Source organism: Colobus angolensis, unplaced genomic scaffold (assembly GCF_000951035.1).
Source record: "Colobus angolensis palliatus isolate OR3802 unplaced genomic scaffold, Cang.pa_1.0 Scaffold49, whole genome shotgun sequence".
Classification (NCBI taxonomy): domain Eukaryota; kingdom Metazoa; phylum Chordata; class Mammalia; order Primates; family Cercopithecidae; genus Colobus; species Colobus angolensis.
In genome coordinates, this window is record NW_012118376.1 from 4,448,401 (window position 1) to 4,464,905 (window position 16,505).

The 16,505-nt window shown below is 36.1% G+C and overlaps 1 protein-coding gene across 1 annotated transcript in view; it reads left to right on the top strand.

Moving 5' to 3' along the window:
• The window catches only part of COL4A3BP (collagen, type IV, alpha 3 (Goodpasture antigen) binding protein), a 152,747-nt gene that overhangs the window by 60,239 nt on the left and 76,003 nt on the right, over positions 1-16,505 (top strand). The window contains exon 4 of the mRNA XM_011959236.1: positions 2,862-2,978. Coding sequence (XP_011814626.1) covers positions 2,862-2,978 — 117 coding nt within the window. The remainder of the gene's footprint in view (positions 1-2,861; positions 2,979-16,505) is intronic.

Genomic DNA, 16,505 nt, shown 5'->3' on the forward strand with positions numbered 1-16,505 from the left:
TCAAGATAAATATTTTATTGCAATATTTTTTAAAGGACTAAATTACTGTGTAATGAGCAAAATATCAACATTTTTAATAAAGACAGGATTGGTTATTGAATGAAACAATCTGTTATAAGTTTGGGGCACATACATGTGTGTAATATAGTGATGTGAGCTTTATTGCATAACACATCCTCTTAACCAAATCTGTCATTTTCTTTGCCCTGCAAACTCTTCTCTCGTTTTTTTTCCACTTTGTTGAGATGTAAAACTTCTGTGTTATTCACAGACTTTCTACACCACTTACAATTCATGCTTTTCTCTTCTGTGCCACCTATGCTTCAGATCATTGATGGTAGAAATGGCTCCCTTGTCTGCATAGGAAGGTGTTTGCCAGAGAAAATGGTGAATTGTGAGCTATATGTTTTTTTATTTTTCTAAAGCTTTAATAAGGATATTTAACAGTACAAAATGTAAAACATTTTGAGAAATACTGGCTGGAAATATAATGGGAATGATCATGAAGTAAAAGTTTAAAACTCCTGGGCTACTTATAGCAAGAGACTGATCATCTGCTTTACTTTCTTTATTTGGTTCTTTAGATCAGCATTTCCCAATCTTTTTGGCACCAGGGACCAGTTTCATGGAAGTGGGGATGGTTTTGGGATGAAACTCTTCCACCTCAGATCATCAGCCATTAGATTCTCACAAGGAGCAAGCAAGCAACCTAGATCCTTTGTATGCACAGTTCATTGTAGGGTTCCTGCTCCTATGAGGATCTAATGCTGCTGCTGATCTGACAGGAGGCAGAGCTCAGGTAGTAATGCTTGCTTGCCTGCTGCTTACCTCCTGCTGTGTGGCCCAGTTACTAACAGCCCATGGACTGGTACTGGTTTGTGACCCAGAGTTTGAGGACTCCTGCTTTACATAGCATATGTTTCATTTCCTCCAAGAAGCTATTCTCAATAATTAGACTTGATTCTTAAGATGCCTGGATATTTAGAATTAAGTTAAATTTATCTTCATTATTTATGAATGTTGCTTGTTATCGCTTATGTCTTTCTGTATTTATAATTACTGAAGCAGGATATGCATTGTTTTTCCCTTTTGCTTCTTTCTAGCACACTCTACTTCTCACTGTAGTCTTATTATTGTCTAGCACATACTGATTCAGGAAATTTAACTTGGATCCTTTAATCAGTCAGAACCATGATTTCTTATCTTAATCTTAAAAGAGAAGTTGTTTCATAGCCTAAAGAAAATGGTAGAATTAGTTTGTATTGTTTTTGCTAAATAAACTGACGAGATAAAAAGTGGATGTTGTTAAGGGAGGGAGAGAATAAACAATAAACCCTGGGAGGAGTGCAAGATGTAAATTCTGTTGAGCAAATAAGTTCGCTGGTATGTTGCCCAGAGCGGATTCTTTTCCCTCCAAGGTTAAGAATCTTTTCAGGAGAGGATATTGATTGACTCTACTGTATCTGATGGAAAAAGAGGTGGGAAATGTAATGTATTCCTGTCATATTATAATTCATTTGTTGAGATTAAAAACAAGGATGTAAAACACTCATTTTATATATTCTTAAGAGTCAAGAGCACTGAATCAAAAAGTTGACATTTTCACTAAATGTTTACACCTTAATGCAGAGTATTCTGTAGATAGCTCACATAGATCTTATGTAATATTCATTTTATTTTTTCCTTTAGCTAGAAGTGCTCTTGGTTGTTACTATCAAAGACATGTAAAAGCCTGAAAGTTAATTTTAGATACTTAAAGGGAAATGTTAACATTATTTTTACCTTGCTTTGTTAAATTTCATAAGATTTGAGAAATAAGATATCAAGAATAATGAAATAAAATTATTAATGGGCATTTACTTTTGAATAATGAAGTAAGAAAAAAGTAGTAAATCTATATTCTAAAACTTATTTTGGCCTTAAAAAAGAATTCTGCTTTTAGCTTGGCACAGTAGCTCGTGCCTGTAACCGCAGCAACATGAGAGGCCAAGGTGGGAGGATTGTTTGAGGCCAGGAGTTTGAGACCAGCCTGGACAACATAGCAAGGCTCCATCTTTTTGCTTTATTTTCTTTTCTTTTTGAGACGTAGGTCTCGCTCTGTCACCCGGGCTGGAGAGCGGCGCGATCTTGGCTCACTGAAACCTCAGCCTCCCGGGTTTAAGCAATTCTCTGCCTCAGCCTCCCAAGTAGATGGGATTACAGACACCCATCATCATGCCCAGCTAATTTTTGTATTTTTAGTAGAGACAGGGTTTCACCATCTTGGCTGGGCTGGTCGTGAATCCTGACCTCGTGATCCACCCACCTTGGCCTCCCAAAGTGCTGGGATTACATACGTGAGCCACCGCGCCTGGCCAGCAAGGCTCCATCTTTAAAAAAATTTAAAAATTTAGCAGGGCATGGTGGTGTGTGCCAGTAGTCCCAGTTGGGAAGTGTGAGGATCACCTGAGCCCAGGAGTTTGAGGCTGGAGTGAGCCTATGTTCCTGCCTTTGCACTCCAATGTGGGCAGTAGAGCAAGACCCTCACCTCAAAAGTAAATAAAAAGTTATCCTTTTCATGGTGTTCTCACTAGTTAACTCAAAGCATTTGATGAAAATATTAGCTCTGTTTTAGAAGTAGATGTTTGTAGCATATGTGACAATTCTTTTGTAAGAGTAGTGAGTGAAATTTGGCTTTTGGTAACTGTGCCTTTGTACATTCTTATCTGAGACATCTTCAGATAAGTTATGTGAATAGAAAAATAAAAAGTAACAAGTCTCCCACTAGCACAGAATGAGTATGTTCATGTTTTGGCTTTGGGGTATAACACTTCTAAGGATATAATTAGCTTTGCTTTTCATTTTCTACTTTTTCTCCACAGCCTCATGATTTTGATGAATGTCGATTTGATATTAGTGTAAATGATAGTGTTTGGTATCTTCGTGCTCAGGATCCAGATCATAGACAGCAATGGATAGATGCCATTGAACAGCACAAGGTAAGATCCCTGATGTTTACCTGTCAATGGAGGACTAGATAAGAGATTGTTGACAATGCCTTAAAAAAATATTGACATGTGACATTAGTTACTGAAACATTGAACATTACTTGGGTGGTAAAGATTAAAGCAGTTCATATGTAAATTTTTGAAATAATTTTATCTTTAACACTTTAGTCGTACTAAGGGTATTTGCTATGATAAATATTATTCGACTGGGCGTGGTGGCTCATGCCTGTATTCCCAGCACTTTGGGAGGCCAAGGCAGGTGGATCAACTGAGGTCAGGAGTTCAAGACCAGCCTGGCCAACATGGTGAAACCCCCTTTCTACTAAAAATACAAAAATTAGCTATGCTTAGTGGCGAGCACCAGTAATCCCACCTACTCAGGAGGCTGAGGCAGTAGAATTGCTTGAATCTGCGAGGCGGAGGTTTCAGTGAGCCGAGATTGCACTATTGCACTCCAGCCTGGACGACAGAGCAAGACTCCGTCTCAAAAAAAGAAAAGATAAATATTGTTCCTTGTTAACTAAAACAAAAATATGCCCTTTTTCATAAAACATATTTTGATTTTTTATTTATGATTTGCTTCATAATAAATACCTTTTTTATGATCTAAAGAAAAGGATTTTTGAAATAACATTGGATTGTAAAACCCTAACTTGTAAAAGCTTCAGTGTTTATTTTTGTTATAACTCTTTGGGTAAATTCTTAGTACGAACATTTGTAAATCAGTTATTCTTTGTAAATGTGAGGCTATCTAATGATAAACCTGTAGAAAGTCTTATTATATAAATATATAAGGTACATTCATATAAGTTAAAGCTTGTCTTTGACTTCTGTTAATAAATATTAAGTAGACTAAAGAAATATATTAATAAATATGTATTATTAGCTAATTTAGTAATACCATGATAAAACAAAGAACAGAGAAAGTTCTAAATCCACCATACCATTCTTGAGTATGACTTTAGAGAAGTTTTGCTTGTTTGCATACTTGCCTATACTTGTTCGTTTGAGTTTCACAGAGTTGTAGTTGAAACACTATGACTGTTTTGGTTATTTTTAACAGGCACAAAACATACACACACACACCCCTACACCCCTACACCCGAGAAAAACCAGTCTGGCCTGAAAAAGAAAAACTAACACAATTGATAAAGAAGTATGTGATTGTGAAATCTCAGGTACTGTTTTGGTTATTTTTAACAAGCACAAAACACAACACACACACACACACACCCCTACACCCATACACCCAAGAAAAACCAGTCTCACCTGAGATTGCATACTACTTTATCCAGTCGTATTAGCTTTTCTTTCTTGGTTTATTAAGATTTCTACCAGCCTAAATAAAATTGACTGTTACCTGTCTTTTTTTGTTTTAGCTTTAGGACTATATATTTAAACTTTAGTGTTAAGTTTTTAAAACATTTTCTAAGTCTTAGTTATCTTGGCAATGTTACTTCAGAAAAGTCTAAATATGGAAAAAAATTATTGTTTTTCTATTATTTAAAAGAGAAATGACCTGGTATTCAAAAAATCTCAATGCTCTGGAGCCAGGCCATACATGCAGCCTCTGCCGTGTATGACATGTGTGAGCTTGGCCGTGGTAATTAACCTCTTCTTAGTGTTTATTCTCAGCTGTCAATGTTGGTACTTCCGCTCAAAGTTGTAGTAAGACATAAATGAGATAATATGCAAAGTTTCTTACCAGAATGACTGATATATTTGCCCATTTATGGCATATAGGAAAAGCAAGAGATTTGGAGTCTCAACTAAATTCACTAAATTATACCATCTTGTTTCTGGATGAAGAGTTTTACATTAGGTGAGAGAAGCTAAATGTGCATATAAGGAGAACATCCTGTTTCATGTTATTTAATCAAGGCCAGCCATCTCACTAGTGATTAAAGATGTTATTAAGTAGAATTAATTTCTATATTTTTAATGGAGATGACCTTTAAGGGCTTAATCAGTTGCTTTTTATTACAGGGCAAGTTTTTTTCTGTTTTAATTAAACGTATTTTATTTTGCTCACTTTTCTCTGTTAAGTCCAATGACAGTTCCTTTGCAAGGTTCCTGTTTTGTGTTTTCTTCCTTTAGTGAAGATTAATGCATGAAACATGTATTTCTCTTATACTGTTGATTTCTTTACATCTTTGACAATGGATAGATTTAATCTTTGGGTCTCTCTCAGAACAGTGGGACTTAAGCTGAGATAACAAATTCGAGTGATTTTTAGTTCTTGAAAAAAATACTCAACTGCAGGGTTGTGATGCCTTGTACAAACTTGCCCTTTCTGTTTTTTTTTTTTTTTTTTTGAGATGAAGTCACTCTGTCACCCAGCATAGAGTGTGATCTCGGTTCACTTCAGCCTCTGCCTCCTGGGCTCAAATGATCCTCTCACCTTAGCCTCCCAAGTAGCTGGGACTACAGGCATGCACCACCATACCTGGCTAATTAATTTTTTGTATTTTCGGTAGAGACAGGGTTTTGCCATGTTGCCCAGGCTGATCTTGAACCCCTGAACTCAAGTGTTCTGCCCTCGTCAGCTTCGCAAAATGCTGGGATTATAGGTGTCAGCCTCTGCACCCAGCCACCATTTCTTATTTTTAAAGATAGTTTATTCGTAGACAAGGAGAAATCTTTGTTAGTTGTTGTTAATATTATTTAATGTACTAAAGTAAAATATGTGATGTATGCCAACTGAGCAGCCTATCAGTGAATATTTAAGTGAATTTGTATTTAGAATATGAATTCTAAAAGTAAATTATTGAGTCATTTAATATGTAAGAGAGAGAAATTTCAAATGTTATCATTGTTTTTTTTTCCCCATAGACCAGGGCTAGTGAGATGTTTCTTGATTCATTCTTCAGTATCATTAAGGAATATTGACTGTAGAAGCTAAGTTTAGTAATTTTACTATTTAAGTATGCATTACTGTCTTGATACTCTAAAACTGTACAGGCATAATGATGATAATGATAGGAGCTACCACTTACTGAGAATCACCAAGTAGTAATCATTGTATTCAGTGCTTTATGTGTTTTATTTTCTCCCTGCTATCCTGAAAAATAGAGTATTATTTTGCAGAAGAGGAAACAGGTTTAGATTAAAATTAAGTAATTTGCCTGAGACTGTACTGTCTTTTATTTAGTTCATGATTTCTGAGTATTTGATTTTGTGTTAATTCACTTGTCTATCTGTTACCATTAATAAACTGATTATTTATGAACAATTCCCATGAGTTCACCTCCTGCAAATTATGGTGTATAATCTGAGTTCTGCTATACCTATGCAAGATAAATATAAGCTCATTTTTCTTTTTGCCTATGGATTGTCAAACAGGACAGTGTATTATATTGGTAACTGTTTCAGTCCTGGATTCTGGAGTCTGGCAAATGTAGATTTGAATCCTGGCACTACTGTATATTAGATTAGTGCAAAAGTAACTGGTTTTGGACTATGATTTTTAAATCATTTTAACTAGGCTCAAACACATCTTTATTAATCAAAATAGGAACCATTACAATCAACACATTTTTGCCAATAAGAAATAAGTTTGTTTATTCCTGTAGCATAAAAATCTGTGCTTCGGGATTCTCAAACTCTTGGAAAGCATTTTCTGCATCCTGCTGGTTGTGGAAGCATTTTCACTGCAAAAAGTTGTCAAGTTGCTTGAAGAAGTGATAGTCAGTTGGCAAGAGGTCAGGTGAATATTGTGGATGAGGCAAAACTTCGTAGCCCAGTTTGTTCAACTTTTGAAACATTGGTTGTGCAACGTACAGTCAGACATTGTGAAGAAGAATTGGGCCCTTTCTGTTGACCAGTGCTGGCTGTAGGCATTGCAGTTTTCTGTGCATCTCATCTATTTGCTGAGCATACTTTTCAGATGGAATGGTTTCACCGGCATTCAGAAAGCTGTAGTGGATCAGACTGGCACCTTTTTTTTGGTGCAAGTTTGGCTCTGGGAAATGCTTTGGAACTTCTTCTTGGTCCAGCCACTAAGCTGGTGGTCACCAGTTACTGTATGAAATCCACTTTCGTCACATGTCACAATCTGATCGAGAAGTGGTTCTTTATTGTTGCGTAGAATAAGAGAAGATGACACTTCAAAACTGTGATTTTTAAAATTTTCACTCAGCTCATGAGGCACCCACTTAATCGAGTTTTTTTACCTTTCCAATTAGCTTCAAATCCCAAACAACTGTAGAATGGTCGACATTGAGTTCTTTGGCAACTTCTTGTGTAGTTGTAAGAGGATCAGCTTCCATGATTGGTCTTAGCTGGTCGTTGTCAACTTCTGATGGCCAGCTACTACACTCCTCGTCTTGAAGGCTCTTATCTCCTTTGCATACTTCTTGAAACACCACTGCACTGTACGTTCGTTAGCAGTTCCTGGGCCAAGTGCGTTGTTGATGTTGCAAGTTGTCTCCGCTGCTTTATGACCCCTTTTGCACTCAAATAAGAAAATCATTTGAATTTGCTGTATTTGCTTTTTGTCTAACATCAATTTTCATAGTCTAAAATAGATATAAACAGCAAGTAATAACATTAGCAAAAAACATAAAGCAAGAAATGCACATTAAAATAATGTATAATATAACCACATTTATTTAAGAATGTAATCCAGTATCAAATGACAAATTTCAACAATGCAAAAACTGCAGTTACATTAGCACCAACCTAATACTAGCTGAGTGGCCTTGGTAAGTTATTTAAAAGAGGAAAAAAATGATAGTTTACAGTATGCGTTACCATACCCTCAGCACCCCCTGACAAAAATAAGCAAACAAAATAACCTATCCATGATAAACCAAGAGTATTACCCTTTGCGGTTAGCCTTGGCATCCATCATACCAGTTTATTCAGTTCATTTCATAGTTACTTCATCAGTGCACCACTTGCTATTAGTAGACCTGTACTTTTCTGTTCTGATGCCATTGGATGGGCTTTTAATACCTCTTCTTGTTGGCCTTTTGTTAGTGCTTACCTGGAACGTTTCAGTTATTTTCAACATCTGGAGGAAGAGGTTGGGGATTTCTTTTCCTTCCTTCCCAGGAGACCCTTATGCTGATGATAAATTCTTTGTATTGATCTATTTCACCCATGCACATTCACGCACCCTCCACTTGCTCGCTCGCTTTCTCATACATACACGTGTGCAAGCAAAATGAGTTTTATTTTACAGGACTTCTAAACAATAGTAATGGTGATGGTGATGAAGATAGCTAACAGTTTTGAGGATTCATGTATGCCTAATATAATAAACACTTCATATATATTATCTCATTTTTTCCTCACTTTTATGAGATTAGCATTATTATCCTATTTTTACAGATTAGGAAATTGGGGCATAGAGAGGTGAAATAATTTGTCCAAGGTCAATCAACTAGTTAGTGAAGAAGCCAGCATTCAGACCTAGGTCTTTTCTGACCCAAGAACCAGGTCTTTTGACCAGCACGCAATTTAAGTATGTATTTCTGTGAATTATGTTTTGTTGACATAAATCATGGGCTTCGTGAATCACGGTATTCTCATATTTTCTGTTTGTTCCTCACAACTATATTATTTAGACCATAACTTCTTAAAGACTCAGACATATTCTAATTAAACGTCTTTGTAGGAATCAGCAAAACATTGGGCATGCAAATTTTTTATTTGAAATAATTTAGAGTATTGTAAAACAGATTTTATGGGAGAAATTTGTGATAGTTGAAGGCTTTTCACCCTTAAAATCCTCATGGTTTGTATTACAGTGATTACTGACAGAATACTTTCTGTCTAGCTTTACTGTTTTTGACCTCCTTGGTATCCATTCTAGAATGGCTTGCTCACTACAAGAAAAGTTTTAACGAAATGACTGTATGATTTAAATATTCTCAATGTATTAGAAATCACATAATTCAATGGGACATTATACAGCAGCCCCTGCAGAAAAAAGTTATTCCCAAGGTCATTCTTAAATTCAAAAATTCTATTTCAATTTATAACATAGAAAAGGACATATGTATACCAGACCAGTAATTTTATTTAGGAATAATGTGCTGGCTTTATTCTGTGGAATCCATTAATATTCTGCATTTCTCCTTATGATTTTGAGACAACACTAAATTATTTTTAAAGATAGGGTTTTGTTTTAAATATCTTAGCCGTCTTTCATGCTGTCTTGAGTTCAAATGAGATAGTGTTTGTAAAAGTTCTTTAAAAAAACTGAAAGCTATGTGAGTTAAAGTTAAGATTGTATAAAGTTAAGCTAACATTTTTGTAGTAAAGAGGTGCCTATTGTCAAAGGGCTCTGTGAGCATTTTCTATATAATTTATCAAAGATATATAATAAACCATCTTTTGATACTTTTTTTTAATTATAGGATTATTTTCAGAATCTTCTACAACTAGAATACATGTGATTTTGATTAAACAAAGTTTCTGCTTACTGTGAAAAAAAAGTACTCCCCCACTTCAACCCCTCAAATCCCTAAAACAAGCAAGAAGGCTTTCCTGACACTAGCAGATTTAAAAATCATCTTGAAAAAGTTAAGTTTCTTGCCTCTGACAGAGTTTATGGTAATCATATGACATTCTTATGTCCGTAAGATTTAGGATCTACCTTAGTAGATCCTACAGTGTTAGTGCCTGTGGGCCACACAGACTTTCCCCACATTGTGGAAATTATCCATGACACAAAGATTCATATGAAAATATAAAATTAGGGAGGAAGAATCCAAATGGTAATTTTTAGAGATGTTGATTTTCTGTAGTGGGAATCTAGAGGCAATTGTCTTGTCATTTAATATTTGTAGAATTGTTCTTACCCTTTGTGAAGGCCGAATTCATGTGTGAAGCATCAATGAACTTTGAAAGAAAGGTTCATTCACAACCTGAGAAGCTTAGAGATTTCTTTTTGAGGAAATTATATGGAAAACAATTTTTGAAAGGAACATATATTTTACTTGAAATAAAATGAAGTGTGAAAAAAGTCTTTTACTGAGAGAACCGCATTATTGAGCCATCTAAGTGAAGCTCAAGACCCACTTTAGAGATCTTTTAAAAATTTTGTTGCTTTTGCCATAATGAAATATTTCCCCCGTGCTCTGTCAGAGTCAGTTTGATTTGCTGCTTTTTTTTCTAATTTTAGGAGCAGTTTCTACTTAGTTGACACTTTCATTTTTTTGTCTTAAATTTGACATAATCTTAGGAAACTTCTAAAATAGCTAGATGGCAGAATTATTAACTCTTAGTAGTTTTTAAATATCAAGGTTATATAAAGTCATACTGTTGGTGTGTGCCATTTTAAATCAGTATTAGATTTTAACAGATACCCTTTCTATACTTATCTGCTCTATAAATTATATAAAACTTAGCTTTACATTTGAATATGATTGAATATGAATATGGGAAGTGTTTAAGAATGCAAATATAACTTATTATTTTGAGTGTTTATTTCATGTAAGTAATTTCATGGGTGTATTAGAACCAAGTCTCCATTTACCTATTTGCATCATATGATGATGACAGAGGATCAAATTTTACTTCCTCTTTACATTCAAGAGTTTTAAATTTTGAGGGAAGGACAACTACATAGTTCTCACAGTAGTCAGGGCTCTGCCATTTTCTCAAGTTGTAGAAAAATAAGTACATAGAATCACAACTGACCTTTATTAACCAGCAAAGAAACTTCATGTTATCTCTGGATGTTTCAGTCATTAAAATCAAGAATTTGGTTCCTAATAATGGGAATTAACTGCCAAATTGCATGCGGTAATCCATACACCATTAGTAAATTTTTTAAAAACACCACAATGTGGATAGTATCAAACTACCAGCATTTTTGAGGTTGGTGAAATCAAAGAGGAAAGCAAGATACCAACCAACCCCCTTTAGTTTTTATAGTCTTCTGGAATAAAAATAATTCAGTTGTCAAGCGTTTATAAGTAACTTCATATTTGTCATTTTTTCCTGCCTGCAGTATTTGAAAACTGGCATCTGAGACATTAGAAGTTTATTTTGTCAAGGTTATGGATCATGACCCATGACATAGCCCTAGGAGGTCCTGAGAACATGTGCCCAAGGTTTGTTGGGTTACAGCTTGGGTTATGTTTTAGGAGACATAAAACATCAACAGTACATGTGAGACATACATTAGTTCAGTCCAGAAAAGCAGGAAAACTTGGAAGGGGTGGGAAGCTTACAGTGTCATTGGGAGATTCAAAGATTTTCTGATCGGCAATTTGTTGAGTTATTATCTAAAGGCTTAGAATCAATAGAAAGAAGTGGTTGGGTTAAGATAAGGGATTGTGGAGACCAAGGTTATTTCTTACGTAAATGAAGTCTCATGGGTGGCTGCCCCACCAGAGGCAGTAGAAGGCAAATGTTTCTTATACAGATCCTGAAAAGGCTCTAGACTCAGTCTCTTCAGAATTAGAAAAAGACCTGGATAGGGAAAGGCTCTCTATTCTCTATAGGAAGTAAATTTCCCCTATAAGAGACAATTTTGCGGGGCCATTTCAAAATATGTCAAAGAAATATGTTTTGGTATAAAATACTTCGGTTTCTTTCAGGGCCCTACTATACTATACTAGAGTCAGGCTGGAATTTGGTATCTTCTTGCTGTAGAGTCTGTTCTGTTAGTCTTAGAATCTCTATTTTAATGTTATGCTGGTCAGCTCTGTGCCTGAACTCCCAAGGGAGGATAGTATAATGAGGCATGCCTGACCCACCTCTCTTCCAGTCATGGTCTGAACTAGTTTTTCAGGTTTAGTTGGGTCCCCTTGGCCAGGAGGAGGGTACATTCAGCCAGTTGGTGGGGTGCCTAGAATTTCATTTTTGGTTTACACCTAAATACTTCAAAAAATAAATCTTGGAGAGAGAGGAAAGGTCAGTGATTTTTCATGTGGGTTCTTCTGTCTGAGAAGGTGCTTCGCTTTTACCAAGATGGTAAAAGGATTGGGAAGCTTGTACATTGAATAGTGAAGGAAGAAGATATTTAGATAGCTAATCATATTAACTAATATAACCAATCGAAGAGATGTAACTTAACAAGATACTATGTCAAAAAGACGGAGATTTTTACAAATCAAAACAAAAAGTTTAGGAAGTTCAATTAAGGGGGAAAAAGCCAGAAGATTTGACTGCTGCTTCATAATAGGATGCTCAGATGGGTAATAAACATAAATAAAGGTACTTCATGCTATTAATCATCAGAGAAGTGCAAATTTAAACCTCAGTGAGATACCACCATATACCCACCAGAATGGCTTAAAAGAAAAAAAAAAAAAGAAAAAAAAAGCACCAAGGTGAGGACGTGGAGCAACAAGTAATCTCACACATTGCTGATGTAAGTTGTAAAGTGTGCACACACTTGGAAAACAATTTTTCCATATCTACTAAAGCTGAGCATAGATGTCCCCTCTGCTCAGATGCATATTGAAAATTTGAAGCTCTCGGCCGGGCGCGGTGGCTCAAGCCTGTAATCCCAGCACTTTGGGAGGCCGAGACGGGTGGATCACGAGGTCAGGAGATCGAGACCATCCTGGTCTACACGGTGAAACCCCGTCTCTACTAAAAATACAAAAAAACTAGCCGGGCGAGATGGCGGGCGCCTGTAGTCCCAGCTACTCGGGAGGCTGAGGCAGGAGAATGGCGTGAACCCGGGAGGCGCAGCTTGCAGAGAGCCGAGATCGCGCCACTGCACTCCAGCCTCGGCGAGACTCCGTCTCAAAAAAAAAAAGAAAATTGGAAGCTCTCACAAGTATTGATGTCATAGGTCCATTCATTTTAATTCAGCTGTTTAGGTTATAGGGACTGGAGGCCAGCCTATATTCCCTTGAGGAATGGGAAAATTCCCAGCAACCAAGAAAATTTAGAATCTGCTACCTGCAAGGAAAGGTGGAATTGTATACTTAACCCAAGTGCTCTTATTGTTAACAAAACTCCAATCACATGCCCTCAGCTACAGTTAATATATCTGTTTCATCCTATTATTTCTTTTCTCCTTTTTGAAATTCCTGTTTATTCATAACTTTTGCTCTCCTATCCTATTCTTAGTTTCTGTTTCCTCGGTTTGTCATTTTTCTGTCTTTTGATTTCAACCCCTAACTGCCTTAATCTCTTAGTATGTCCCAAAGTAAAAAGAAAAAAAAAAGTCTACTTGCCATTTCACACCACATTACTATGAATCTGTTAATTATTTGTTTTTAAAGAAAGTTTAAAGGAAAGGGTAGGATTGGCAGTTATACAAGTATAATGTCCTAAAAATGCATTTTATAATTTTGCATAGAGTTTACCAGATTTTCAAGTTTTTATATTATTTACTACATGTTTACCACTAACAATTTAGGTTACTGTTACTAGATTTTCAGCTTAATTCTCTATCCTTTTTCATCTGTAATTTGTGAAATATTTATTTAGATAACAAGTTATAAAAAAAAGTTAATCTAGAGTCGAATAACTGTTCCATATAATTCTTACAGAAGATATTAAAGAAAATGAGATTATATACTGCAAAAGTTATTTCTGTACAATGCCCTAATGTGGTATTTAAATTTTTATTTAATGAGGAGGGAGGATTTCTGACAGTCACTGGGACACATGGGATTCTGCTTTTTTCTATATTTAATATGGAAAAGTAATGGTGGGAGATATGGCTTATACATATTGACAGCAATATAAACTGTTTTCCAGTTTTACTTACTGAGTATTAGGACATTAGCTGGGAGAAAATGTTTCCTAAAGTCAACACAGAACTGCTCTTTTTCATCAAATAAATCTTTTTAATCAATCACTTAAAAGTATTATACTTATATTATCTTTATTGCTTGGTACATATTCTCAGCTTGTCTGATACTGAGAATGAAAAACAACATTGGGGTAGGAATAATAAAAATAGATAGTAAAGTAAATTAGTGTCCCATAGATTAAAATATTACCCTAGCTGAAAACAGTTCAGTCACACGGGAACTCCATGTACTTCATAGGCAAATAATGATTAATACAGGAATGCTTATATTGCTGTTCAGTTCTTAGCCCCTTGTTCTTCTTAATAGTATTCCTCTAATCTATAGAGGGATAGAAGGAATAATTCAGCACTTTAATATGTTATTTAATTCTCCCAGAAGCCCCCATTTTACATAAAAAAATGAAATTGAATGGATTATGAGAACATTGATTATTGATTGGTAAGTGGTAACATTATTATTTCAAGAGCAGCAACCTAAAATACTCATACAGTTAGCTCTAACAATGCTTATCAAGTCTTAAAACTATTTCTGCAAATTGTTGTATTACATAAATGTTATTGACTCCTCAACCACGGTTCTTTAAAGTAATATTTGTTAATTATAAAGTAAGAAAATACAAGCCAGGCATGGTGGCACATGCCTGTAGTCCCATCTACTGGTCAACCTGAGTCAGGAGGATCGTTTGAGCCTGGAGTTTGAGGCTACAGTGAGCTGTGATCGCATTGTTGCACTTTAACCTGGGTAACACAATGAGACACACCCTGTCTCTTTAACAAAAAAAAAAAGGAAGAAAATGTAAAAGCTACCTTCAGTCTTCTAATCCAGACAATGGTATATTTTTCTCTTCTGTGTACCTTTTCCTTCAAAAACATTATGGATGGAGATAGGATTTGGGGAAGATGGCAGAGCAGGAAGCACCAAGAATCTGTCTCCCCACCTAGACAACAATTACACTAGCCAGATATGTCTAATATAACTGTTTTGAAACTCTTGAGTCTACTAAAGGCCTGCAAGTTCCAGGGAAGGCTTGAGTGATAAATTGCTGTTAATTTCGGTTAATTTCAGCTCTTAACACAGTAGTAGCTTCCTATACCTCTACCCATCCAAGCCTCGTGGCAGGCAGCTGTACATGTGTTCCTAGAGCAATCCATACACAACTTGTGGGAGCCAGAGTGAGCACAAAGGATTCTCTGACTCCAATTATGGCTTCTTATCACAGAGGGGCAGACAAAAAGTGGGTGACCATTGTTGTTGCAAGTCCCTTCCCCTCTGGCTGTAGTGATTTCCAGGGGACTTGAAGGGCCAGTGCCCTCTTTCTCCTTAACTTTTCTCTTTTTCCTTTTGGGAGCAAGACATTAAAGACTAGGACATTCAGAAAAAGCTGCATATACAGGAAAAATTAGAAAGTGATGACTGTGCATGCTCAGGGAAAGGTACAAGGCTAGAAAAGACCCTAAGAAGACCTTACTTTTCCACCTCAGGCTGGATTCTTGGCACAGAAATAGCCTACAACGATAAAAAATAACAATAACAAATAACAAACCATGAGGAAAAAAAGAACCTGATTTCCTGAGTTACCACACCAGTAAATTCAAACGTCCAGTTTTCAACAAAAAAACAAAAGGCATAGAAGGAGACAGGAAAATGTGGCCTTTTCAAGGGAAAAATGTAGATCAACAGGAACTGTCCCTGAAAAAGACTTGATGGCTGATCTACTACACAAAGACTTTAAAGCAACTACCTTAATGATACTCAAATAACGATAGGACGATGTGGGGAAAGTTAAGAAAAAGATAAGTGAACAAAATAGAAATATCAATGAAGAAATAGAAAACCTGAAAAGAAACCAAAAAGAAATTATGGAGCTAGAAACTTTAGTAACTGAAATGAAAAATTCACTAGAGGGATTCAAAGGCAGATTTGCACAAACAGAACAATCAGTGAACTTAAATATAGGACAGTGGATATGATTGAGTTTGAAGAACAGAAAGAAAAAAGATTGAAGTGAACAGAGCCTAAGAGAACTGTGGGACACATCAGGCGGACCTCAATACACATTTTGAGAGTGCCAGGAGAAAAAAGGAGCAGAGAGAATAATCAAAGAGATAATGGCCGAAAACTTCCCAAATTTGATGAAAGACATGAATATAAACGTGAGAAGTTTAATGAACTCCGAATAAGATAAAATCAGGGAGATTCACAGATATAATCAACTTTCAAAAGACATATAGAGTGTCCTGAAAGCAATCAGAAGCAGCTTATCATATGAAAGGAATCCTCAATGTAATTATCAACAGATTTCTTGTCAGAAACTTTAGAAGCCAGAAGGTATTGGGCCAATATATTCAAAACGCTAAAAGGAAAGAACTGTCAACCAAGATTCCCGTATTTGTGGAACCAGGCATGGTGGCATTGCACCTGTAATCTCAGCTACTCAGGAGGCTGGGGCAGGTGGATCATTTGAAGCCAGGAGTTTAAGACCAGCCTTGGCAACATAACAAGACCTCATCTCAGTAAAAACCCAATCCTATGTCTGACAAAAATGTCCTTCAAGAGAGAAGGAGATAGCAGGTGTGATGGTGTGTGCCTATAGTCCTAGCTACTTGGAAGGCTGAGGCAGGAGAGTCACTTGAGCGCAGGAGTTTAAATTCAGCCTGGCAAAATACCAAGTCCTTGTCTCTTAAAGAAAGAGAGAAAGAAAAAAAAATTAGTTTTCCAGCAGTAAAAAGAGGGGATAAAATGAGGGAGAAATTTAAACATGCCCAAATAAACAAAAGCTAAGGGA